Source organism: Spermophilus citellus, assembly GCF_964194105.1.
Source record: "Spermophilus citellus genome assembly, chromosome: 18".
Lineage (NCBI taxonomy): Eukaryota > Metazoa > Chordata > Mammalia > Rodentia > Sciuridae > Spermophilus > Spermophilus citellus.
Window position 1 is genome coordinate 65,493,119 of NC_138200.1, and position 25,253 is coordinate 65,518,371.

The window sequence follows — 25,253 nt, forward strand, 5'->3', positions numbered from 1 at the left end:
TGTGGAGGTGGTGACCGCTCTGGGGAGGCATGTGACACATACGCTCCTGCCTGTGAGCCCTTCTGGGTCCCAGGACCACCCTCAGCTCCAGGAGCTCAGCCAAGGGACTCAGTGAAGCTGCTGGGGTCACTTGTGGTTTAGGGCAGCACAGGGACCCTCCGAGTCAGCAGAGCCAGCCCAGGTGGCAGTAGTGTGTCAGCCCTGCCCCGCCCCAGGGACCCCATCTTGAGTCCTTTACCTGGGCCATCTGTGTCCATGCTAACAAAGACTGCAGGACACCCTGGGGGTGCAGAGCTGGCCTTCTGGGGGGCAAGGCCAGGGCTGCCCAGAGCTTGGGGTGTGGCTGCTGTCTGGCAAGGCAGCCCCGCGCTGGCCTTGAGGTCCTGGTCTGGAAGCTCTGTCCTGGTTAGAGGACAGTCTCACAGAAGGCTCAAGGGACAAGGAAGAGGTGAGGCCAGCAGGGCTCCTGCAGGGCAGGGAGGCTGGGGAGTGGGGGGCAGCAGGCCATGGCCCAGGAAGCAGACCCACACATGCGCCTCTTCCCATGCCTGCCCAGCCCTCCCCTTGGCACCCCACACAACCAGAACAGCAGGCATTCGGGACAGTGGAGTGGGCTTGAGGCCTGCTGTCCCTGAGGTGCACCCTGGCGCCAGCCCCCCGCCTGTGCCCTCCTCCTGCAGGGCAGGGACCTGCAGCGGCACCCAGAGGGGGCCACTGTACCCTTAGGACTCGGCGCCAAGTCTCTCCAGGCATAACAGGCGCCCTGCACCCCCTGCACACACCTCCTGGGCTGCTGGCAGCCCCCTCACAGGCAGGGTGGGTGGGATCAGGCTCTGAAGAGAACACATTTCAACCCTAAAAGGCATAAGAGCTCCACTTGATTGACACTTCAGAGCCACGCACAGAATCAAGCACTTGGCACCATCTCCCTCATGCTCACAGCACCATCCTGAGCAGGGAAATGAAGACACAGAGGATGAGTAATTTGCCAGAGGTCACACAGCAAATTAATAGCTCAGGTGGATTCTAACCGAGAGCCACCTACCCACAACCCTGTGTCCAACTACCCTGCACTCCATGGTAGGGGGAAGACCCTTAATGTCCGAATCAGTTTCCTCAAAAAGTTAAAGGCAGAATTACCCTATGACCCAGCCATTCTATTTCTGGATACACACTATACCCACAAGAATTTTTAAAAGGCATTCAAACACGTATCTGCACCAGTATTCACGGCGGCACTGGCCACACAGCCAAAAGGGGGAGACAACTCAAACACCCACGGACCAGCAGCAGGTACAGAACACGCTGCAGCCAGCAGGCCCTGTGCAGCCCCAGGCTGCGCAGCCAGAGTCGCCAGCCACGGGCAGGGTGCTCTGGGGTGGGTGCAAGGTGATCCAGCCGGATGGCTGCACCTGCACTGGACACGTCCCCACCTTCCCTGCCGTTATTCCCGGAACACCACGTTAACCGCTGCCTACCACCCATGATGTCTCGGGGCCGCATCATCCAGAGGCCATCTGCAGTGTGCCCGGGGGAGTCCAGGGGCAGCTCCTGCCTAGCAGGTGCAGGGCCCTGGGCTCCCTCCACAGCACAAATGAAATACCCAGAGGACGCGCCTCGTCACAGACGCACACACCACTGGGTGCCAGAGCGCCTGGTGTCTGGGGCCCTGGAACCCTGGCCAAGTCGCCAGGTGGTACAGAGGGAGGACTGCACCGGGTCATAAGGGAGCACGGAGCTGACGAGGTCACGGCGAGGATGTGCTGCAGAACCGCAAGGGAGGCCACCCCGCATCTCCTTCCCACCAGCGCCAGGACCCGCAAACCCCAGGGCGGGAGGCAGTGCCAGGACCCACAAACCCTGCCCAGTGCCAGAACCGCAAGCCCGGGGTGACTGTGGTCGTGGGTTGGGGAGGGGTGGCACCGGGCACAACCGAAGCCCGGGATCGTCACCACGAAGCTGTCAATCATGTTACAGGAATGTCACAGTCCCCACCGACTTACCTGCACAGAGATCCCCGACGCACCCTCGAGGGCCCTGCTCCACCCAAGACTGTCCGTGGGAGGCCTCAGAGGTGGCCCTGTGGCACAGGGTCTTTTGTGTGACCCTGAGCTCGTGGACAGGTTTGCCCAGGTGCTCAGCGCCCCTGCAGCCACCATGCTCAGAGCAGGGTGAGGCCCTTGGTATACATGTGTCACGTGGTCTCTCGGAAGAGGTGGCTTTAGGCACCTGCATCTCTACACCCAAGCAGTTGTCACCATTGACCGGGAGCTGGGACAGGCCAGGCTCTGTTGGGGCTTACAGGGGACCCTCTGCTCATCCTCACCGTGGTCCTGAGGGGAGGGCTGTGGAGGCCTGTGTTGGAGGACGAGAGGATGGAAACGTGGGGCCAGAAGGACACGGAGGCGGGGAGCACACTGATGGCGGGTCCCTGTGGCGGTGGCCTGAGGCAGGCACTGCTCAGAGAGGGCACAGGCTGGGCCAGGACCACACAGCCAGCCGGTGACCCAGGTCAGCCTGGATCCTGCAGGCTCAGCCCCACCCACGCCCTCCTCGGCCCTCTGCCTCCCTGTCCCGCACAGACCTCAAGGCACCATTGGCATTTGAGCAGGACAGTCCAAAAGGCCATCAGCACCTTCCTCCCCAGGTCAGACAGCCAGGGGGCCTCCCTCTGCTGGCAGGCCGCTGTCCCTGTGCTGGGATGCCAACGTGTGGCTCACATCTGAACCTGCCACAGAACCGGCTGGAAACCTTGGTCCTGGTGGCAATGCGGTCACCCCTAAAGCCCTTGCTCTCTCCTCCTCTTACCTTTAATGCCCGTCCACTCCCTCCTGTGTCGCTCTGCTGGGGGAGCCCTCAAATCCTCCCATTTCCCTTTTCCCATAACTGCTAGGAAACTCAGTGTCCTCTGCCAACCTTGGTGGTTTCTGGAAACGCAGCTGCCTTTCTTGGTGAGAGACACCCTAGCGGCTGTAGGTGCAGCACCCCCCTCGAGCTTCACAGTGAAAACACAGGAACAGTAGCCGGCTCCACTGGGCCAGGATGAAAGCTCCTACGTTCCCAGCAGCTCTGAGATAGCACGTGGCGGAGCCAGGTTCCCAACCAAGCTCAGGTTCAAAGCCAGTCACGTGGCCTCCCTTCATGGCAGGACCCTTACTGTGCCCGCTCTGTTATTCCTGGATTCTCTGAACAGCCTCAGCCTGGCCTAGCCTTCTGGCCCATGCAGCAGAGCCCTGGAGGTAGGTGGTGTCAACAAAGGCCACACCCTCAGCTCACCTGCTAGAGCACTCTGCCTGGTGTGCGTCCTGGCTCCCGAGCCCTTGTCTGGGAGGACCCTGTGGCCGCTGGACACAGGGTGGGCAGGTCACAATGGCTTGGTTCAAGGGGACTGGGAGAGAGGTCCTGCGTCCCCTCACAGGGTCCAGAGCCTTTGCCTGTAGCCACGCCCCTCCCCCAGCGGCTGTGGAGGAGGCTGGCAGGGGCTCCACCCCGTCTGCAGGCTGAGCACACGTCCCCTCCTGGGTCACTCCTCTGCTTGGAGCATGCGGTAGAGGAAGCAGACAGTGGAGCTCAAGCCAAGGGCGGTTGCGACTCAGCGCTGCGGCCTGCAGGACAGGCCGCCCTGGCCTTCCCACGCCTCGGCCGACACCTGTGCAGTGGGCCTTGTGCTCCCTCAAGGGAGCCCCCCACAGGACTGCGTTCCGCCTGGGTCCACCAGGAGTGTCCAGTCAGGACGGCCTGGAGACCGAGGGGACAGGGCTGCTGATGGCATGAGGACAGCTGCTGCAGGGAGGTGGCGGGGTGGTGGCGTGACTGAACATGCCAAGTGCCTGGACCGTGCACCTCAGGGGCTGTCTCACAGCGTGTGAATTACAGTGTGGCGTTGAGACTGAGTGCACGTGGACAGGCTGGCACACACACAGTCCTGTCACCATCGACCTCACTGAGTCACAGACGCCGTGTGTGACATACATGGGAAGGGCACGGGCCACTGCCTGGTCGCGTCCTGCCCAGGGGAAAGCGCCCTTCTGAAGGACCCTCTGCCCTGACACTCTCCGCAGCAGGCCGACTCCTGCCAGGGCCGGGTCAGGGGACAGGGGACAGGGTGGGGCCAGGAGGGAGCTACAGGGCGATGGGCCCACTCGGCTCCTGGGCTCTCCAGGCAGAGCGAGTGGCAGGGAAGACGTCTCCTGAGACCCACGCTGGGCCGCACCTGCGCACCTTCTGGTCCAGGCCCTGGGCAGAGGGCTCACCCCTCCACTGCCCCCGAGGGATGCCCCCAAGTCGTGCCCCCAAGTCGTGCCCCCAAGTCTCCTCCTGGGCTCCCGTTGCCCTCACCTTGATCAATACACCCAAAGCCTCGGCTCCCACCTCTGTGTCCTGGGCCGAGTCCTGTCCCCAAGGTAGCTGAAGTCCTTCCCCGATCCCTTGCCAATGTGACCTTATTTGGAGACTGGATCTTTATACATCCTAATTGAGTAACCGAGACGAGATGCAGTCAAGTTCAGGGGAGGACATACTTAATGAGGATAGCCCCGAATGAAGGGCTGGTATCCTTGTGAGGAGGAGGAGATTTGGACACACAAAAGGGAGGTGGCCAGGTGAAGACGAAAGCAGAGACTGAGTGACATCTGCAAGCCAGGGTCATGGAGGAGCACCAACAGCCACCAACAGTAAGACAGCACGGCCCACCAGACCTCCACTGCAAAATCTGGCCTCCGGACTGGAAGCAACACGCTGATGTTGCTTTGAGTCATTGTGTGTGGCGGTTGTCACAGCAGCTGCCAGAACCTAATTCCGTCTTTCCTCACCAGAGATCCTGGAAGGAGCAGAGTCCATGGGCAGCCTGGAAGGCGGAAGCCGTCTGTTTGCCCAGCATCTTCGTGATGAAACCCGCGTCAGTCTCAGGGATAGAGGTGGGAGCCACACAGGTCACCTGTGGGGGCTGCTCAGAGCAGCTCCAGGACAGCTGCCACTGTGCTCTGCCCGAAGATGAAGGTGCCCAGCAGCACAGAGGTCACGCCCCAGGCCTCCAAGCAGCACCTGCCAATTCAACACACCACGTCAGCGCCCGGCAAAGCCGGCCCTGCACCCACAAGTGAAGCCGGCCTGGAAACGTGCTGCTGGACCCCAGGGGAGTCACCGGTTTTGAGAAAATTCTTTTCTCTCCTTTACCTGAGGGGATGGGTTTCTGAGTCAACTTTGGGAAATAAAGTACCCAGGCATTTCCCAAAACCTCCTCTCTCCATCTCTTAGTTCATAATCTTGTTCTTCCCCAATATTTTATCAGAGGGGTGAAGGGCTCTGTTTCAAACTCCCCTCTTCTCATCTACTTAAGCCCCCCAGTGAGGGATGAGATAAAAGCTGTAAGTCACAGTCACACACCCACTGGGGGAGGAGCGTGGTGGAGGTGTGGGCTGGGGACTGGCTGCCAGGGCCACATTCGTAAGCTTCCTAATATGATCAGGTGAGTCAAGGAGCTGGGGCAATGAGAAGACTCCCACCAACAGCAGGGTGGCCAGAGATGGCTCTGGCCCTGTCAACAGAGGCTAGGAGGACCCAGGGACCAGGAGGGGCATCTCTGGTGAGCACATGTCAGTGCCACCCACGCACACAGTGGGGGGATGGCAGGTGTGACCCAGCCACAGCACCCCTTGAAACCACTCGATGGTTCAGGACGAGAGCAGCTGAGGAAGAAAATCGTCTTGAGAGCTCTCCAGTAAAAACCATGATGAGCATGGGTCATGGGACAGAGCCAAGAGCAAGATTCCAAAGAGCGTACCAGAGACATGCCATTAGGATGCCAGATGGCCAGGGTCAGCTCTGGGCTCAGGTGGGGAGAAGCCACGCTGAGCCTGCTCTTTGGAGAAGCTGAGCTTGAGTCCAGAGGGGCTGGGGGGCTGGGGGACAGGGCTACAGCCGGGCCACACCCTGGCTGTTGTGACTTCAGAGTGTCCGAATTGGGCTGAATGTGTCCCCCAAGGCTCACGTCCAACTGGGACCCATGAGTGTGACCTCTTTGGAAACAGGTCTTTGCAGAAGTAACGGCATGAGGATCTGTGAGGAGATGTCCTTCTAAGAGAAGGGCAGTGGGGGACTCGAGACCCAGAGACAGATGGCCACAGGAGGACGGAGGCAGACACGGGTGCAGCAGCTACAAGCCAAGGACACAGGGGCCACCAGCAGCCTGCAGAGTGGGCAGCCCGAGCCCAGGCTGGTCCCCAGGGCTGGGAGAGGGCGCTTTCCTTGCGTTCGGCCTCAGGAGGTGCAAATCAAATCTGCTCTGGTGGCCCTAAAACACTAGAGCAGCATGTCCTCACCTGCCCAGCCTCTGTCTTTGCACCTGTGAATGGGAACCAGCCCCACTCTGTCCTGTCGTCTCCTGACAGGCCTCATCCTGATGGTGGAGGCTCCCCAGAAGGACGGTGGTGGTGTGTAACAGGCCCAGCGTGGCCGCACCCAGGGCACCAGCAAGACCTGCTGTCTGAGGACACTGCATGTAGCCCTGGGTCCAGCCTGCCACTGCAGTTCCCCGACTCCACCAGCAGGCAGCCTGTCTTGCCCTGGGTCTGGCCAATAGCCAGGACCGGGTGGATGTGCATAGGCCAGGCACTGCTGGCTGGGCACCCATCTGGCTCAGCTATCCTCTTACCACGGGGATGCCCCCTCCCCAGAGGCCGGTGTTTCTCATCCACAGGAGGAGGGTGGACAGAAGCACTCTCACTCCTGGTCCATGGGCACACCCGAGCCACCCTCCTGGCTTTGAGGACACTCACTTGACTCTTGGTCCTATGGGCTCGACGCCCACGGCACAGATGAGGCACAGACCTGGGAAGAGACGCAGTCAGCACCCAGGTGACCTCAGGGGCCCCTCGAGGACTTTCCCACAGGTGGCCCACAGGCCAGTCCCTCCTGGCTAGGTGGCACATTGTGGGGGCCTGAGGCTCGACTGGGAGTCAGGCAGGTGGGGGAGCGCCCGCTCTGCACCCCTGCAACACCTTGGCCAGTGACAACAGTGGCCTCTAGAGCCTCAGTCTCTCAGGGACAGTGACAGCACCGCCCACAGCAGCGTCAGTGAGGGTATGGCGCAGATGAGGCCGGCACCTGGAGGCGCGCAGCGGCTGGCAGACACGGCTTCTTTTCCCTTTGCCTGTGTGTACCCGTTTTAAAGTAGCTCTGGAGGGCCCACGGGATCCCCACCACCAACCTCCAGCCCGCATGGGAGGGCTGGGACTCAAGGCACCCAGCACGAGCTAAACCAGAATACGGCGCCCAGATAGGAGCTCAGGGCACACGGCTGGGAGAGCTCTTCCCAGGACAGAGGAAGCCCCCCTCCACCCGTCCAGCCCGAGCTCAACCCACCAGACAGCCTGCTGCTCCCACTCTGTAAGTGTCCTCAGCCTCTTGATACCCAGCTTCTCCCCGGCCCTCCATGTCAACATCTGTCCCCCAAGGCTGTTGGTGACACCCTCGCTGCCCTTCTACCTGGCCCCAAGTTGAACTTCACTTCCCGTTGGGTCTCTGGAGGTCCACCCAGGGGCACCGGCCTCCCTGTTTGACATGGTAGCCGGACTGCAGCATTGAGGGTGTCTGGCTACAGGCTCCCCAATTTTACCATCTGCTCAATGTGGCTGCTCTCCCAGAAGAACTGCAGGCCTGTGGGCCTCAGCTGTCCCCCCAGGGCTCCCCGGGCCCTGAAGCATGCCCCTGCTGGCCCTGGCTGGGTTCCTTTGGGGAGAACGCCGGGTTGGGACTGGAATGCGTGCCAACACTGGGAGGTCTCTCAGGAAGCCCTCGCCTCAGGAAAGGGATTGTGCCTCCAGTTCCGGGTGGGACATCCCTCGTGCCTTTTGCACCTGGAGCTATGTGAGTTTCACTGCAATTAAAAAATTAAGCCTCATCCTGCAGTAAGAGGCAGCAGTGGACGAAGCTGCGGTGGGCTCGGCCCTGCCACGCTCCGGCTGAGCCTCCTGGGACTCTGGCCTGGGCCTCCCCATCTGTGGGATCTTGAGCTGCTAAACCAGGGCAGGTGTGCAAAGCCTCAGGCCGCATGCCTGGTGACCAGGGGCCTGCCTGGGGCCCGCAGCTTCCCACAGGGCTCCCACCTGCTAGAACCTTAAGGCCCCACAGAGCTGGGCCAGCGCGAGGGGAGGGGGGCAAGCCTGGAGGCGGCCACTCACCCGGGAAGATGAAGATGAAGAAGGAGCTGATGCCCCCGATGATGCCAATGATCTCGCTGAGGTCGGGCAGGAACAGGGCCATGGCCAGTGTCACAGCGACCCACAATATGGTCAGCGGCACTCGAACCCACGGCCCCGTGGGGTCAGCTAGCACCAGGGGCCTCCAAGTCCCTCTGCAGCTCCTTGTCCAAAAATCCTGCATCACAGACCTGGAGACCGTGCCGACCCAGAAACATGGCACCCCAGGGGCCCCAGCCAGTGCTGGGCACTGCCAGTCCCCAAGTCCTCCTCCGGTCCCCCGTTCTGCCCCCAGGTGCTTACTCCCCAGGGGACCCCCAACCCTCAGGGGCTCAGCGACTGTCAGATGGGCTGCCAGCAGAGTGCAGCATGGGGGAAGGTCCAGCGCGTGTGGCTCGGCCCAGTCCTGGTTGGTGCTCACTGGGCAGCACTGGGCAGCTCTGGGTAAACTCCCCAGGCCCTCCGTGCCCGGTTTCCTCCTCTCTCCTCTGAGATAACACAGCCCCACCACAGGCTGAACCCACCCACTAGTTGCCAGCCACCCCCACCCGGCTCACCTCCCCAGGAAGAGCACAATGGGGTAGACCGTCACAATGGAGACGGCGAAGAGGACCCGGGCAACGATGATGGCCACGTCATCGCCCGGGTAGGACATCAGGATGTCAGCAGAAACTCCGGTCCCAAACGTCAAGAAGCCATAAGCCCCTGCGGCAGGAGCACAGCATCTGGCACACTCCAGACGGAGAAGGCCAACCCCCCCAACACATAGGGCCCGCGGGTTTCCCTGGGAGCTGAGCGAAGGTTCCAGAAGGGTTCCCCATCCTGTCCTTCTCCAAGGCCGTCCTGCTGGCCCTCAGCCTGCGATGCCCCTGGGTTGCACTCCTGCCTAGCCCTGGTGTCTGCTCACAGCTGGTGCCAGTGGCCTGCCCAGAGTGGACGGAGGCTGGAGGCTCAGTGCTTGAAAATCCAACCTGCTCCAGCCCAGCCCGCTCCTCGGACAGCCCTGGGTCAGTGGCCACCCAGAACCACACAGCTAGTTATGGTGGCCTGGGACTCAAGGACAATCCCCTGGCCTCAGTGACCACGGTCACACCTGCCCTAAAGCACACCTCTGGCCAGGAGCCGAGGCCTTCTTGGCTTTGCTCAGGGCTCTTTCTGAAGGGGATCTGCCATCTCCGGGTGTCTGAAGCTGACGATCACGAGACACGGCCCTCCGACTCGGGGCTAGACTGACAAGCCCTGCTCTGCTGAGGGCAATGTCCCAGTTTCCTTAGGGTGACTTCAGAAGTCCAAAGTTGCCTGACACGCCTGCTGCAGCCCAAGCCTTTCCAAATCAGAGGCTCCAACAGGTGGATTAAAAAGGCCACCAGGCTGGAAAGTGGCCGGCCAGAAGTCATCCCCGCCCCACCTCCAACCTGGCTCTGTGCTACAATGTGCCCGTGACCTCAGGCATGTCATGGCCCCTTTCTAAGCTACACATCTGAGGATCCGCTGCACCTGTGCAGCCTTCATGACACTGTGGGGCGCTCAGAATGGAAACTGTGGAGCCAGCACTAGCTGTGGCTCCCCTTCCTTCTGCCACGCCCTGCCCACCCCTGGGTGCCCCGCAGGGTCCTACCTGTCAGCGAGTAGATGAGGCAGCAGGCCAGCAGGGACAGCACGGAGACCAGGGCCCAGTGGGAGAGGCTCTGGCTGCGCATGCTGCAGTAGATGGAGACGGCAGCTTCGTGACACTGGAGGGCAGAAGTGTGGTCAGCGAGACTCAGGTCAGCAGGTGTCAGGACCACCTGAGTGACTGGGAATACTGCCCAAAGGCGGGGAGCACCCTGTGTGTCCAGCATTAGCAGAAGACATAAATAGACCACGGGAGACTCACACAGGCAAGACTGCATGGCTCCAAAAAGATGGAGCCCAGCTCTCCACCTGAGCCCCGAAGACTCGCAGGCATGCCACCCTGAACACAGGGCCAGGCAGGAGAGCATGCCGCGGGGTGAAGTTCAGACAAGTCTGCAGCAGGATTCCTGACCTCGGCACTACTGGCTTTGTGGGTGCAGGTAGTCTCTTGGTGGGGGCTGCTCTGTGCACTGAAGGATTGTGTGTAGCACTCCAGCTGTGATCCCCTAGATGCCCCCATTTGTGACAGCCCAAACGTCTCCAGATGTGGCCAAACGTCACTCAGGAGCATCTCTGCTCTAGGTGACTGATGGTGGAACAGTGGTTCAGGTAGAATGGGTGCCACTGGTGGGAAAAGGCAGCGAGGGGCCTCCCAGGGTTGACAGCGTCACTCAGGAGCACAGACTTAAACCTGCATACTTCATGTGCAATATATCACCTCTTACAGGATTTGCCACATAAACCGTGCAGGGGATGCAAGAGCCCCTGTGGTTGGGTGTCGCGCTTGGGCAGACGAGGCACTGGCACGGCAGAGCAGCCAGGATGGACGGACGCTGCCTCCTCTCACACACTCCGCACTCCAGGCTCCCAACTCCCAGGTCGGGTCCCATCACCTGGTTCCTTGCTCACCACCGCCCCACTGGTCACTCACTGAGCAGGGCCCTCCTGGGCCCCTCTGCAGCTGACCTGCCACCCAGCCCTACTCATCCTGCTTGGACCCAGCGTCCCCTCTCACACTTGGCCCCAACAAATGCTCCTTTGGGTCTGGTGTTCAGCAGCCATCAGCTGCATGATCATGACTGGGGCCACCTTGCCCATCTGGGGCTGCCCAGAGCCTGGCAAGGCTGACAACCATACTATAGTTACCCACTAACTTCCCAACTTCCCCGCAGCCGCCCTTGTCCCTCCCTGTCCCAGGCTCCGTGTCACTCAGATGCTGGTGCGTGCTGGGGATACAGTGTCAGCAAGCCGGCCACAGTGCCCTGTCATGGAGTTCCCCTCTCGGAGGTGGGGGCGGCACACTGGCCTCATCCCACCTGGGTGAGCCCTGGTGCACCTCCCTTGGGGCAGCTGTGTGCCTGCTTTCTCCCTGGGGTCTCCCTGAACCCCAGGAGATGAAGGCCACAGGCTAGCTGAGCCCCAAGCCCCAAGCCCCCCCCCCCCCCGCCACGGGCAGCAGACTCTGGATGAGGCCCGCAGCTCCTCCATGCTGGGCGCTCCTGGGACGCACACTTCCCAGAAGGCCAGGAGGCCTGGAGTTCCGCCCGGCCATGACCTGAGGGTGCTCCTCCACACATCGTCCCCTGTTCACAGCAGACCCCAGGTGCCCCGCATCCCAGGCTCTGCTTTCATCTCTTTGTGCAGAGGCACGGCGGGGCCCAACATGGGGGCAGACCTCAGGGTGCTGGATGCACCAGGAAGCCTCCTTCCCTGTGCTCCTGCGTGGGGCTTCTGTCTGTTGACGGTGGGTGACAAAGAGGGGCCCTCAGGGTGGCTGCTCTGCAGGGCAGTTGGGGTGAGGGGGCTGGCGTGTGCAGGCTCACAGCTGCTCTGTGACAGAGGCCGAGCAGTGGTGGAGACACCATACACAGAGACTGTGGCTGACTGTTGGGTGGGACGCTACTGGGCCATAGCGAGGAAGGGAGCAGACACGCGCCACGTGAAGGAAACGTGGTGCCGAGGGGAAGACGCAGTGCCACGTCACTGGTCCCATGTATATGAAAGGCATATAAGGGGAGACCCAGGGACAGAGCAGGTCAGAGGTCCTCTGCGGTGGCTGGGAGACGGAGGCAGAGTGGCTGCTGACACTTAGGGGGCTCTTTTGGGGCCTGGCAAACCTGTTCTGAAATTGATGGTGGTGGCAGCTATAGGTCAACTTGTGCGCTTCAGAAGGGCGGGTCATACAATAAGTGACCTGCCCCTCAACAAAGAGGTAAAACCAAACCCAGAAGTCCCAGGGAGGCCTGGGCGGCTGGAATCATCCCAGCAGCCCCTCTGTTCCTCAGGCCCCACACCCAGCCTGCACAGGCCATGCGGGAGGGACTGTCCACTGCTAACTACGCCTGGTGGCGGTTTGAATGAGGTCCCTTCCTGAGGACAACAGGCCCACCTGCCCCTCCCCGAGCTGCTCAGCCTCCATCATCTCTTTTCTCCCCACCTCTGGCCTAACCCTGCCCCCACTGTCAGGCAGCCAAGCAGCGCAGCTGGTGTCCTTGGAAACGGAGCCGGCCTGGTTGCTAGGAGAGCTGGGGCAGCCAAGACAAAGGTGAAGCCAGGGCCAGGCGCCCACCATGTGGCCGGGGCCAGGAGGGGCAGCCAAGCTAGACCGGATCACAGCCAACAGCAAATCCACGCCTGAGCTGCTGGCTGAACCCCAGCAGCGGCACTGAGTCATTTATAAAGATGAGAAACAGGAGTGTTTCAGATATTCCAAAAACGCGTCTCCAAAAAAAAAAAAAAAAGGCAAGACGACAGCAGAGACTGGCTGTGGGAGGGGGAGGGCCTCGAGGCTGAAAGCTGGACTGTGCCAGTCCTCGAGCTGGGTTTTACTTTGCAGAGTCCTGTGGTTGGGGGTAGCATCAGTGGAGGGGAGGTGGTTGTTTTTAGGAGATGGAGGCAAAACTTCCCCAAAGGAAACCACGAAAAAAGGTGGCAGCTGCCAGGATAGCAGGGAGCCCCAGTTCCACAGAGGGGGCGTGGGCCGCCCCTCCTCCACCACCGCCCTCCGCCTGCCCAGGCCGGCATGCTGGGGGCTCCCTGTGCTGCGGCCTCCGCCTGGCGGACCCTCCTCCACCTGGCTGCGCCCCCATCCTTCCAGAGTCCTTGCCTCCGCCTCTGCTGGGGGGGCCACACCAGCTGCCTTCACTCCTCGCCTGCCTCTGCCACTTGGTCCCTCCAAACTGTGAACCTCACGAGACACGATCCTTCTCACCTGGCCCCTGGGACAAACCCACCTGCAGGCATGGTGTCCTGGAGCATAGGAGGGCAGCTCCAGGCCTGCCCGCCTGGTGACATTCTGTCAGCACTCTGCAGAGGGGGACAGGCTCCAGGTCCCCACACTCTACTGCAAACCTAGCACACATGGAGCTGCTGCTGGTGAGGACTAGGTTCCCAAGTTCAATGACAATTCACCACCCACCAGGGAAGCCAGACGCCAACCCACTGACTTAGTCTCTGAAAACAGCCTCTGGCCACTGTGGGTGCCGAGAGCCCAGGGCACCCTAGAACAAGTCCTTGGACTTCTCCCCGACAGGAGCAGGGAGCCTCGGAAACGGCCACACTCTGAACTCACCTGAAAACCGAAGCAGATCGTGGGGAAGACACTAAACACAGACGTCCAGGGCGGAGGGCTGTAAGTCACAAGAACAGGCGTTGGTTAAGGAAGGGAACTCAAAGCACCTGCAACTCGAGAGGATGGATGTTAAACCCTGCCAGAGGCCCCACCTGAGCACGGCTACAAGATGAGCTGTTTGGTTTTTTTTTTAATTTCTTTTAGTTGAGGATGGACACAATTCCTTTATGTATGTGCTGCTGAGGATCAAACCCAGTGCCTCCTACATGCAAGGCAAGTGCTCTGCCACTGAGCTACAATCTCCGCCCACAAGATGTGGTTTTTATTTTCTTTTAAATATTTATTTTGTAGTTGTAGTTGTCAGTACCTTTATTTTTTATTTTTATTTTTTATGTGGTGCTGAGGATTGAACCCAGGGCCTTGCACATCTACTGCTGAGCCCCAGCCCCAGCCCATGACAGGCTTTGGAGGATGGAAGGAGGGCTTGTTAAATGCTACGCTTTCTAAGTAGGTCTTTGCCAACACTGGACACCATGACACTCTCCAGGTGGGCAGGATGGGGCAAGCCTGCTCTGGAAGCAGCCCCTGCCCTCCCTCTTCAGCTGTCTGCTGCCAGTGCAGTAGAGGGCAGGGGCAGAGGCGGCCTCCACCCCACACTCCAGTAATGCAAGGAGGGTGTGACCTCCTTCCAGGCCTAGGGACAGAGGTGTGCGTGGGCAGAAGCTCCAGGTGGTCCCTCTCAGGGCTCCCTGCCTCCTTTCACAAGCACCTCTCCACACCAGCCTCCAGCAACCCTGGGGACACAGAGCAGAGCGGGCATCAAATAGTGCCCCCCGCAGACTAAGCATTTCCTGGTAGAATCAGGCCCCAAAGAGGTGCATGTCCCCATCAGGAACCTGCAGGTGTGGTCCCTTAGGGCAAAAGGAACTTGGCAGATGTGGTTAAGGGCTCCAAGATGGGAGCCCAACATCGTCACAGCGTCCTGGAAACAGAGAACCCTGGCTATGGTAGGAGGGGACAATGATGACAGAAGGTGGGTCAGAGGTACACTGTGGCTGGCTTTGGAGGAGGAGGAAGGGGCCACAAGCCGAGGCGTGTGTAGCAGCAGCTATAGGTCGGCAAAGGCAAGGATTATTGGATTCTCCCCTGGTGTCTCACACACCCAACTTCAGCCCAGTGACACTCTTGTTGACCTTGCCCTTTAGAACTGTGAAGGATGCACTTGTGTCAGCCTAACTCACTCACCACCCCTGGCCAGGTCTTCCTCGCTCCTCCACCACTCACCCCTAGTGCCCAAGCACCAGAGGCTGGGTGCAGACCTCGGGCTGGAGGCCTGAAATGCCAACGCCAACTCTCCAAGCCAACGCCAACCACCCTGCTCCCTCCAGCGTGGCCGCTGCCCTCAACGGCAGGCACCCGGGCCTGACAGCGCCTCGACACCTGTTCCACACCTCCAGCCGCCTCCACGGGACCTCCTCCTGGCCCTACCCCTCAGGCAGGACAGTGTCCCCTTCCCTCGGGCTACTCAAGCCAAGAGCTCAGGTTCCCATCCACTCCCTTCTCAATGGCCTCGAATGGACCTGTGACCTGTCGTGGGATCTGTGGGCCTGCTGCAGGGTGAACATGCTGGGCCCCTCACTCAGCACAATCCAGAGGTTCCAGAGAGCAGAACTGAGCCCAGGCCCCCAAGAGCCACAGGCCATGAGCTGGCCCTGCCATGGGCCAGTCGGACACAGCACATCCAGCATCGGGCCTCATCTCTCTGGAAGCCCTGTGGTCTGCAGTGTCGGGACACAGTGGACCTCCTGCCTGGTCTCCCCGTTTCTGCCTGACTCTGGAGACCACAAACAACCAGGCGAGCCTTTTTAGGAGAAGATCACGTCACATCCCTGCTATGCTCAGAAGAGTGCTGTTCATGACCCACCCAGTGCAAACCAAAGTCCTTACCCACACCCCTGCCCCACTTTCTGTCCTGGCTGAGCGGCCCACCAGCTTAGCCCCCTCACGGTCCCCTGTGCCCCAGCAACCTGGCTGCTGGGTTTTGCTGCATCCCCCTGCAGGGACACATCTACCGTGGCCAGGAGCCCGGGCTAGTGTGGCCTTCAGCACCTGTGTGGCCTGGGCCTGTAGCTGGTCATCCCTGGGGATGGCTGCAACCTTTCTAAAGAAGGAAGGGGCTTTCCTTGGCCTTGTCACGCATAAGGAAAGAGAGAGACCTCACAGGAAGGGCCAGGAGTCCCACATGCAGGCTCCCCGGGGGCCTCCCTCTGGAGGCCATGAAGAGCTGTCTGCACAGACTCACCTCAGGGAAGGACGGGGCTCCTGCACGAGGCCATGGGGCCAGAGGTAGTACTGCACTGTGATGACCAGGGCCAGGTAACAGGAGGCCAGGGTGCCTAGGGTGCTGACACAGACGGGTGGGCGTCAGGGTGCCAACACTGGGCGACAGCCAGTGCAGGGAGGTGCACACTGGCATCCAAATTCCTGCCCTCCCTGGCCAGCGCGGTCACATTCTCCTCCTGAGCATGCGTCCCCTCATACAAAGGGCAGCAGCACTGGCCACTCAGGCTGAGAGGCTGGGCATGTGGAGTTTTGAATGTCACTGGCGTCCTCGGGGATGATAACTTGCCCCTCACTAACGAAGGCCAGTCAGCTGCTCAGACTTGGCACCCAGGTCAGGGTACCAGCAATCAACCTCAGGAAGAGGAGAAGACCGTGGCTCGGCCATATGTGACACAGAAGCTCTGTGGCCTGCCACGTCTATTGTTCCAGAGGCAAAAATCTACCTCTGCTCACATGCACTGAGGGAAAGGCCTGTGCAGCCTGGGTGGAGGTGCCCAGGTGAGGTAAACCGAAGGCCTCAGAGGGAAAAAAAATCAAGAAAAAGCTGTGCGTATCTCTGTGCCTGTGTGTGGCTGTGGGCAGGACAAGTCAGTGACAGTTCAAGAACACAATGTCATGTCACAGCAAGCTTCTTGCCAATTTGTGTTTCCCACCAGGGGCGAGTGTCGTTTCTACAAGCTTCAATCTCTTCCCTTTCCCCCTCATCCCTCCTAATGCCAGCATTTGCCAAGGGGAGACCTGGTTGGCACGCTGCTCTGCCTGGAAGCGTCTGCAGCCCCTGTACCTTGTGTATTTCTGGACGGCGATGTCCCGTGGCAAGGACAGGGGCAGGATGACCAGCATGGAGAGCATGGGCAGGGTGAAGCGCTGGGTGGCATACCACGGCTGCAGGCCGCCCGGCAGGAGGGAATCACACACTGCCAGAGATAAGGCACAAGTGAGCCACCGAGCTCGGTGGCTGGCTGGGGTCAGACTGGGACCTGCGGGGGACTTCTGGCCGTGACTCTGGTGGAGAGCTGCTCTACGGCCTAGCTGCAGCACAACAGCAGCCCACACTTGGTGGTCTAGAATCACCATGACCCAGGTCGCCAATCAGGAGAGTTAGGACAGAGTTGAGCCAGCCAGGGCTGCCTCACGTGGGGACCAGGGCATCTTGGAAGGGTGTTGAGCTGATGGTGATTGCTCTGGAGCCTCCTGACAGCCCATCTGCAGGACAGAGCTGTCCCAGAGCCTACCTGACTTGAGGACAAGGTGCTCAGACCTCACCCACTTCCAGGGGAGGGATAACAGAGAAGCTGGGGCTATTGCTATTCTGCCACAGCTAGAGGGCTAACATGGAGCAGATCTGAGGCAGGACAGAGGGGCAGGAGGGGACGTCCACTGGAGCAGCAGGAGGCAGTGGGGTTCTGCAGCTGGAGCGTCAGGGCAGGTGCTCCGAGCTGGAGATGCTGCGAGGGTGCGGATGCCGGAGCTCACAGGTGGGTCATGGGAAAGAGCAGGTGCTCACCCACCAGCTCCCTAGCCGCCAGGAAACTCCAGTTCAGTGTCAGGGCTATGCCAGATTCTTCTCAGAGGTGCAGTTTCTAGGATATTTCTTGAGGTCTTCAGCATTACTTACAGTGGTCATTTTTACCCAACTCACTGACTCCCCTAAACACCCCAACATCTAATTAGTTCCCCTTCCCAGGAGCTTTGGTTATATCCCCAAATACCTAACCAGAAACATGGGCGGTACTCTCCACCCCAGTCAAGCGGGCAACTCGCATCCTGATCAGCACCACGGTCACAGTGCTCCAACACTGGTCCCCAGCCCTCCTCAGCACAGTGCTAGCAGTTCACCACCAGGAAACTTGAGAGAAGCAAGGCACTCTGTGGCCACTCGCCCACCAGGAGGGTCAGGGAGACCAACTGTGATGCTGTATGACAGTGTTTCCCAAGACATGGTGGCCTTAATTCCAAAATCCCATGGCCAGGGACCTTTTCATACAGGGGTCAAAGGTCAGAGAAAAACAAATGGTAAATGGTAGACTTAAACCCAACCCTATCACTAATTACATTCCAATTAAGTCTAAACAATCCAATTAAATGTCTTGAGATTGTCAAGATGACAGAAAAATGCAAGAGCGGAACAGATGCTGTCTACAAGAAATGCATTTTAAAATTCCAGGCCACCGTCAAGTTTAAAGTGCAAGAAAAGGAACAATGTCTACTGCACACATTCTGATCTGAAGGGAGCCAAGTGGCCTATCTACAGCAGAGAAGGTGGACTCACTCAGAGATAAGGCAGAATGTTTCATAACGATAACAGAATGTCCCTAATCACAGAGCTTCAAAAAAACCAAGAAGCAGAGATTGACAGAATTAAAGGGAGAAATGGACAAATCTGCAATTGCAGCTGAACTACTGAGAAAATAACTAGAACAAAATAAAAAGATGAACAGGGCTGCCACAGGAGACCTGCACAGGGCTGCTGCCCACCTGGCCTGACACCCGTTCCTGCATGCTGCACTCAGCAACTGCAGAACACAGCTCCCCACAAGCACACAGAGTGCTACCAAGGCTGACCAAGTGCTAGGCCACAGACCAAGTCCCAACAGATCTTGGAAGACTGACAGCTGGGGTGTGGCTCCGTGTAGAACGCTTGCCTAGCTTGCCTAGCAGTTGGATCCCCAGCACTGCAAAAACAAACAAAAAAGTTGAAATTACCAAGTTCTCTGTCCATAAAATAATGAAGGTAGAGACTAAAACAGGATCTAAAAAACTTCCAAACAAATGGAAATTAAACAACACAATTCAAACATCCCATAAGTTATAGAATAAATGACAGCAAGAACTAGCAGATATTCAGGATGGTATAAAAATGAGAGCAGAACATATGGACACTGGTAAGGTGCTGCTAAGGCAGTGCTTAGAGGAAAAGTCTTAGCAGGGGACCAGAAAGAGTCCATGTCACTTAGGCATTTCAAAATTGAAGGCATTACTGGGCCTCTTTCAGCAAGGATTTCTTGCAGTTGGCTCCATCTCCCCGTCTGTGAAATGGGCTGTGACCACTGGACATCCCATGTAGGCATGGTCTCTCCTGTTCAGTCCAGGACCACTGCTCTACTGCTGATGATCAGTTTGAGTCTCCCTGCCCCACCATGTTGGGAACTTGGATGTGCAGCCCCTTGGGCCCTGCCCAGTATCTTGTGTCCCACTTACTATGGGCTCTGTACCCTGGGCCACTCTGACTCTTTAAGGATACTTACACTTCTCGAGCTGGTCTCCAATTACCCTGAAAAAAGCCACGGAGATCATGAGCAGGTTGATGATGAAGCAGGCCTCACACAGTTTCCCGATGGTGGGGCCACAGAGCCCATGGACCACACCCTGGTAGGTGGCCTGGCCACTGACAGAGGCCGCGTAGCCCAGGATGACCAGCCCACTGATCAGGAAGACCAAGGAGACCTGCAGAGAAAGACTGTGGGACTATGCATGCTCAGGTCAGCAGCCCCAGGGCCTCCACTGGGCCTCTGAGGAGGCCAGGCTGGGGACTGGCTGTGGAACCTGCAGCCTCCACCAAATGGTCTTCCACTGGGCCTTGTGGAGGCCAGGGCTGGGGACTGGCTGTGGAGCCTGGAGCCTGCAGCCTCCACCAGATGGGCTTCCACCCCTCCCTACCCTGAGTCAGAGCTGCAGAGCAGGTGGAGCCCAATGGCCACTCTGGCTCTGCAGACCTGGGTTCTGACCCCATCCTGCCCCAGCAGGACAGAAGAGATAACAGGAGTCCAGAGAGTTTAAACTACTCCCCTGGGTCGCCTGGGTGTGGGTGTGTGCGGTTAGGAACCCAAGGAGGAACAGTAGGCCTGGGCCCAGAATCTAACTGTGTGTGGCCTGCTGTGTGGGGCCAGACCATCCGCCCCTGCTGTTTCTTCTGTGAAATGGGTACAGCCTGCCCACCTCAGCAGGCCTGACCATGGCAGGGGACAGGCCTAGCTCAGGGCCCTCTCAGGGAGAGTGCTCCAGAAGTGGTGGCCATCCTTCAGTGCTCCAATCTCCCTCTATGTCGGCTGAAATATTTTCCCCACTGTTTACCATGATTTCCAAACATACAGGAGAGTTAGAATGATTTTGCAGTGAGCACCATACCCACTTCCCAGCTTGGGCCAAGAGCAGCTCCTGTTCATGGCTTCAGTCTCCACCCGCTGGCCAGGCCTCTGCAGCTCGTAGCCTCCACTGATGGATGCATCTGAAGCAAGCTGCTGGTATCAGTGTGCTTCCCCGACACGCTGCCCGCAGCTACAGAGGGCCATGTGTTCCCAGTCCTCCCGTGGAATTTACACAGAATCAAGGGCAGGATCTTCCGTGTCAGAGTTGCGCAGGAGATGCACGTGGACACCCACTCCTTTTGGGGCACAGTGTTCCACAGTCCCTGGAAGGTCCGCAGGCCCCTTCCAGCCAGCTCTGCCTGTCTTTCCCTGGAAGAAACCCCTGACCTCCCCTTCCCCCCGTTCTGTGTCCCTATCTGGCTTCCTCCACTCGGCATAGCTCTGATGACAGTACCCTGTGCTGTGTGTGCTGCTGATCACCATTTTCGCAGAGAATGGTCCACCATGTGCAGGGATGGTGCCCCAACCTGCAAACCTGCGGCTTCAACTTAGTTTTTGCAGATGTCAGTGATGACGAAGAGTCTTAAAGCATGTTGTTAAGAGCCTCAGGTGAAGTTGCCAGGATCATGCAGCTGGCCCCAATTCCAGTGATGAGCATCCTTCTGGGAGAGAGGAGGGGCCCCAGGAAAAGCAGAAGGTGGAGTCTGCAGTGAGGTGGTCACACACAAGCTGCAGGCCCTGGGCCTCCAGGGGCCAGAAGAGCGTGGAGGCAGTGGGCCCCTCTGACACCTTTGACCGACTCTGGCCTCCACACTGTGGGAAGATGTTCCTGGGGCATTAAACACCCATCTGAGGTGCTCTGTCCAACAGCTGGGGGAACAGACTCTGGCAGCTGCGCAGCTCTGCACACCCCAGCACGGTCATGTCTGGCTCCGTGAGGACCACACCACATTTCTCTGCGTCAGAGAAGTTCCTGACACCCAGCAGGTGCTCAGTAAAGACCTTCGGGGGTTGAAGGAAGTGTGAGAGGAGCTTCGGCCCAGAACCTCCCCCAGGACCAGTGGCCACGAAGCGACGGCAGGACAGCAAAGTCTGGCAATCTGTCCCAGGTCTGGCCTTCACAACTCCCAAGAGTCTGAGGTTCACCAGTTACACCTCCTTCCACCGCAGCCATCGGAGCCCTCCAGCCTCTGCCCACTGAGCTCCTGGCAGGGGCCTGGGCCTCCTGGGCAGCTCTGGAGGAGAAAGGATGCCCGAAGGTGGCTCCTTCCCAGCAGCAGAGCCAGATTTATGTAAGGGGTGCTCAGAACTTTGCCTGTGAACCACCCGGCTGTGACCGACCTCACCAGCCATGGTGGAGAATGTTTCCTGCCCAGGGCCACGAGATGGACTGTGGCCTCCCCGATCAGCCAAGCAGATAGAGGGCAAGACCCCAGAGGTCCTGATCCTAGACAAGCAGCCTGCGGATCCCACCCAGGAAGCCGAAGCGGCCACGCAGCTACACAGGGCTCCAGAGCACCTCCTGAGACTTACCAGCTCCACCAGGAAGGCAGGCCCCACGCCCCCGGCCTTGTGGAAGGCCCAGGGGAAGCTGAGCAGCCCCGCTCCCAGCGCGGACTTCAGGAGAATGAAGATGGCGCCCACAGAGGACAAGCTGCGGGTGGCAGCGGCAGGGAGGGGCTTTTCTGGAGGGCCTCTGCCTCCTCGGGTCTGTCCCTCCATGGCTGGGGACAGCAGAGGGACAGAGAGAAAGGGTAGTCTTTTCCCCCCCTTTCTTCACAGCTTAAGGTCTCATTCCCAAGACCTCAGATTCCTCCCTCCAGGTCAGGTGGGTACAAGCTAAAAGCCCAGGTCAACCCCACCCCCGCAGCCCTCTTCCTCGGCCCGGACTGGCCTGTCTGAAGCGCCACACAGGCATTAGCTCCGTGACCTCTGCCCTCACCCCTCCACTTTCTACCCATTTATTCTCACTTCTGTTTTCTGAACCCCGTGGTGATCCTGACCCTGTCCTTCCCCCCCTTCAGTCCTCCAACTCCCTCCCCCATCCACCCTCAGCCCACTCCACCACCACCAAGCTTCCAACCTTCTGCACCCATGGCAAGGGTATCTGGTCCTTACCACAGATACCAACGCTAAGGGGCCAGACAGTCCCGGCCACCAGGGACAGGTCTCAGGCTCCCTCCAGCTGCCTCTGCTGCATTGCTTGAGCAGGGAGGGCTGCCGAGGAAGAGCCCCCCTCAGCTGGGGATGGGCTGACCGCTGATGACGGAGGGGGCCCCAGCGGGCATGTGGGGTCAGGGCCCAAAGCCCAGGGAGACAGGGACAAGGGGTCAGAGCCACCTTGCCAAGAGTTTGCAGCTTCTGAGACAGCTGACCTCACCAGGGAGTCTTAAGATACCCCCACAGGCCCCTCCTCGGGGTGGGGCTTCCTAGGGCTCTGAAGGAGCTCAGCTGGCTTCTCCAGGGCCCCGCCCTCAGGTGCCCCTGTGAGGCCCCCAGCCTGAGGGTGGGGTGGAGGTCTCTGAGCTGAGCCTGCCACGGATTGGCAATGTGACTCCTGGCCAGACCCTCATCTGTAGCAGGTGCGCCACGTGGGGTGCCAGGGGCTTCCCTCCCCCGCTTGCCCTGGGAGCTCCTCCAGCACGGGGCTCCCTCTCACCGAGGCCTGCCACGGGCAGACTCCTCACCTCTAACAAGCTTGATGGGGAGGCAGCTGCAGCTGGCACTGAACCGCACTTGGAAGGGGACCCCCTCTTCAGATGGCAGAAAGGTGGCACTGGCCCCGCTCTGAAAGAGCACACGAAGTCCGGTCTTGAAATGGAGTCTGTTGGTTCCTGGAAGCCAGCCCCCCTCCCATTCTTACACTCCCGTGGACCCGAGTCCCCTGGGGCAGCCGTGTTCTGGCTGCAGCCCTTCCCCAGTGCTTCTGCCCCAGCGGGTCCGGCTGGGGCCTGGGAACCTGCGTTTCTGATGAGTTCCCAGTGCTACTAAGGCTGCTGACTGGGGACCTCCTGTGGGAACCGTGGCTGTAAGCTATGTCAATGCCCAGAGCCCCACCCCATCTGGCCAGCCCACACCTGTCAGACACCAGGGGGGCCTCAAAAGGCTTTTTCCTTGTGTGCTCCTAAGGTCCCACCCTCTGATTTGGTTACCTCCTTGAGGCTCACACAGCCGCGCTTAATATATGCTTGACCAGCTGTGACCAGTTTGTCAGCATGCATGCACAGCTTGAAGGAAGCAGGGCTGGAGGTCCAGGAGCTCAGGACTCACACAGCACTTGGGCTGCCACCATGTGTGGGCTGAGAGCCCAGCTTTCGAGAACGTCCACCTCAAACACTGAGAATGTCACCATGGTCCTGCTGCACACAACAGGGCCTGGGCTCAGGCAAGGGCCGTGAGAGGTGCCCAGCATCTCACCTTGAAGGCCCCAATGCCACACACCTCCCTGCCCCTCTGACTCTGACAGTGCTGGGGACAGGCTGGATGAATGAGTGAGTGAGCACATGGACGAGAGAAGACGAGAAAGGGAGAGTCACTGGCTTGCCCTGACCCCGGCCTCTGCGTTAGGTTCCTGTGGCTGCTGTAACAGAGCACCACAAACCAGGTGGCTTAAAACAACGGGCATTTATTCTCTCGTAGTTCTGGAGACCAGCAATCTGAGGTCCAGGTGTGAGCAGGGTGGTGCTCCCTCTGAGGGTTCTAGAGGGCCTCTCCTGCCTCTTCCAGCTTCTGGGCTGTGGGCATTCCCTGGAGGAGGCCACACTGCTCCGACCTCGGCTCCATCTTCACGGGGGTTCCCTGTGCCAAGGCTCCCAGGAAGGCCCCCGGCTGGGGCCTGGGATCGGGCACTGCTGGGAAAGGCCTTTCCTGCCTTCGACTCCTTGTCCTTCTCACTGGAGTGAGGTCGTTGAACCTTGGGCGATGCTGCTGGGCACAGCAGGGAGGGCAGCAGAACAGCAACAGCCTGGGCCAGAGGAAGAGGCGTGCGGCATTCATGCAGCCTGCCCTGGCCCTGCGAGCAGCCGAGGCTCGCCCTCTGCCCACTCCTGGCCTCCTGAGAGCAAAGATAAAGAGCCCTTCATCAGCGGCTGGGGACTTTGTACTCCTTAATCTGGCTCTGGGGGCTCAGGGGCATTTTCCTGTCCCTGCCGGTGGGTCCCTCATTAGCTGCCCATTAATGTGCATGACTTGGAAATTGGCCACTGGGCTGTGAAATTCCAGGCCGTGGGGAAAACCTCTTAATTCTGAGGGGCTTTGAAATCCACCCTCTGCCGGCATCACAGGGCTGCATGACCTTTCCTGGGCTGTGGAGGGGCGCCCTGTGGGGCCCCATCTGCAGCAGCCGGGTGGTGCCCCCCCAGAGCCCTGCTCCCCGTCCCGCTGGCCCCACATAGCCTCCTCCGGCGCAGAAGGCAGGCAAAGAGATGCGCAAAGGCAGCTCTCCCCTGCACCCACACGCCCTGGCCACCCCTGGATCCTGTCTTCTCCCCACGGAGCGTGACAGAGGACAGGCCAGGGACTCCCACGGCAAAGTGGCTCTGCTGGGTCCCTCTACACTCACACCTGTCGGGGATCAGGGAAGCAGACTGGTGCCAAGCAAGGGTCTCAAGCTTGTGCCAGGCCAGCCGGGTCTTCTGTGGTGGGACCACAGGGAGCGCAGCAGGCAGAAGACACGCCGCCCATGCCCACAGTGAGGGCTCTGCAGGTGCTAGTGACTGCTGGGCCCTGCTGCCCATGAGGAGGGTTCTTTGTGGGAGATGTCCTGTGTGAGCAGGGCAAAGAAAGGCACAGAGGAGAGTGTAGGTGGGCAGGATGGCTGAGGGCAGCCAGGGCACTCTGCTGAGCCACTGCGGGCATGACATCTCTATGCAGCATTGCACAGATCCCCGCGGTCAGCCTCTGTCTGCTTCTTCATGACACCAGGTCCCTGGGGACACACCAGCACATGGACTCCCAGCATACCTGTGACTGTGGCTGGCTGGGACAGACAACGGGAATCCACACCAGGGGTAAAAGGGACCCCTGGAAGCAGGACTGCTGAGGTGAGGGACTCGCTGCACCCTGCAGGTGCTGGCCAAGCACACAGCCTACAACACTTTGCTCAGGGACTTGAGGCTCCCTCCAAGGCTCATAGCAGCAAGTGGTCAGGCTGAGGCTGGACCCAGGCAGTCTGAGTCCAGAGCCTCTGACAACTTCCCCTGAACGTTCCTCCAAGGTGGAGCCCTGGAATCCCACTATCTTTGGCTCCGGGACAACAAACCTGTTGGCCAGACTCCAAGCCACCTCTCCAGACCCCAGTGACCCTCTTCTTCTGAGAATTGAGCCCTGCTCTATAGGAACTCTCCCCATCAAGGAGCTCTCTCTCCAGGTTCATCTCAGCAGCAACCCTGTTCTGCATTCCTCCCAGGACTGTGTCCCAAGGCCTCTAGCACCCAGACA

The 25,253-nt window shown here is 59.6% G+C and overlaps 1 protein-coding gene across 1 annotated transcript; it reads right to left on the reverse strand.

Annotated features, from left to right (window-relative positions):
- Positions 1–164: 164 nt before the first annotated feature.
- SLC38A8 (solute carrier family 38 member 8) lies at positions 165–23,272 on the reverse strand. Its single transcript, XM_081274225.1, has 12 exons — positions 22,967–23,272; positions 22,502–22,601; positions 21,348–21,538; positions 18,975–19,173; positions 16,511–16,643; positions 15,686–15,787; positions 13,384–13,441; positions 9,817–9,931; positions 8,756–8,903; positions 8,181–8,389; positions 6,777–6,828; positions 165–5,043 (listed from the first exon to the last, which is right to left on the reverse strand). The coding sequence occupies exons 1-12, from the start codon at positions 23,033–23,035 to the stop codon at positions 4,950–4,952; spliced, it is 1,470 nt and encodes a 489-aa protein (XP_081130351.1). The 5' UTR covers positions 23,036–23,272; the 3' UTR covers positions 165–4,949.
- Positions 23,273–25,253: the final 1,981 nt, after the last annotated feature.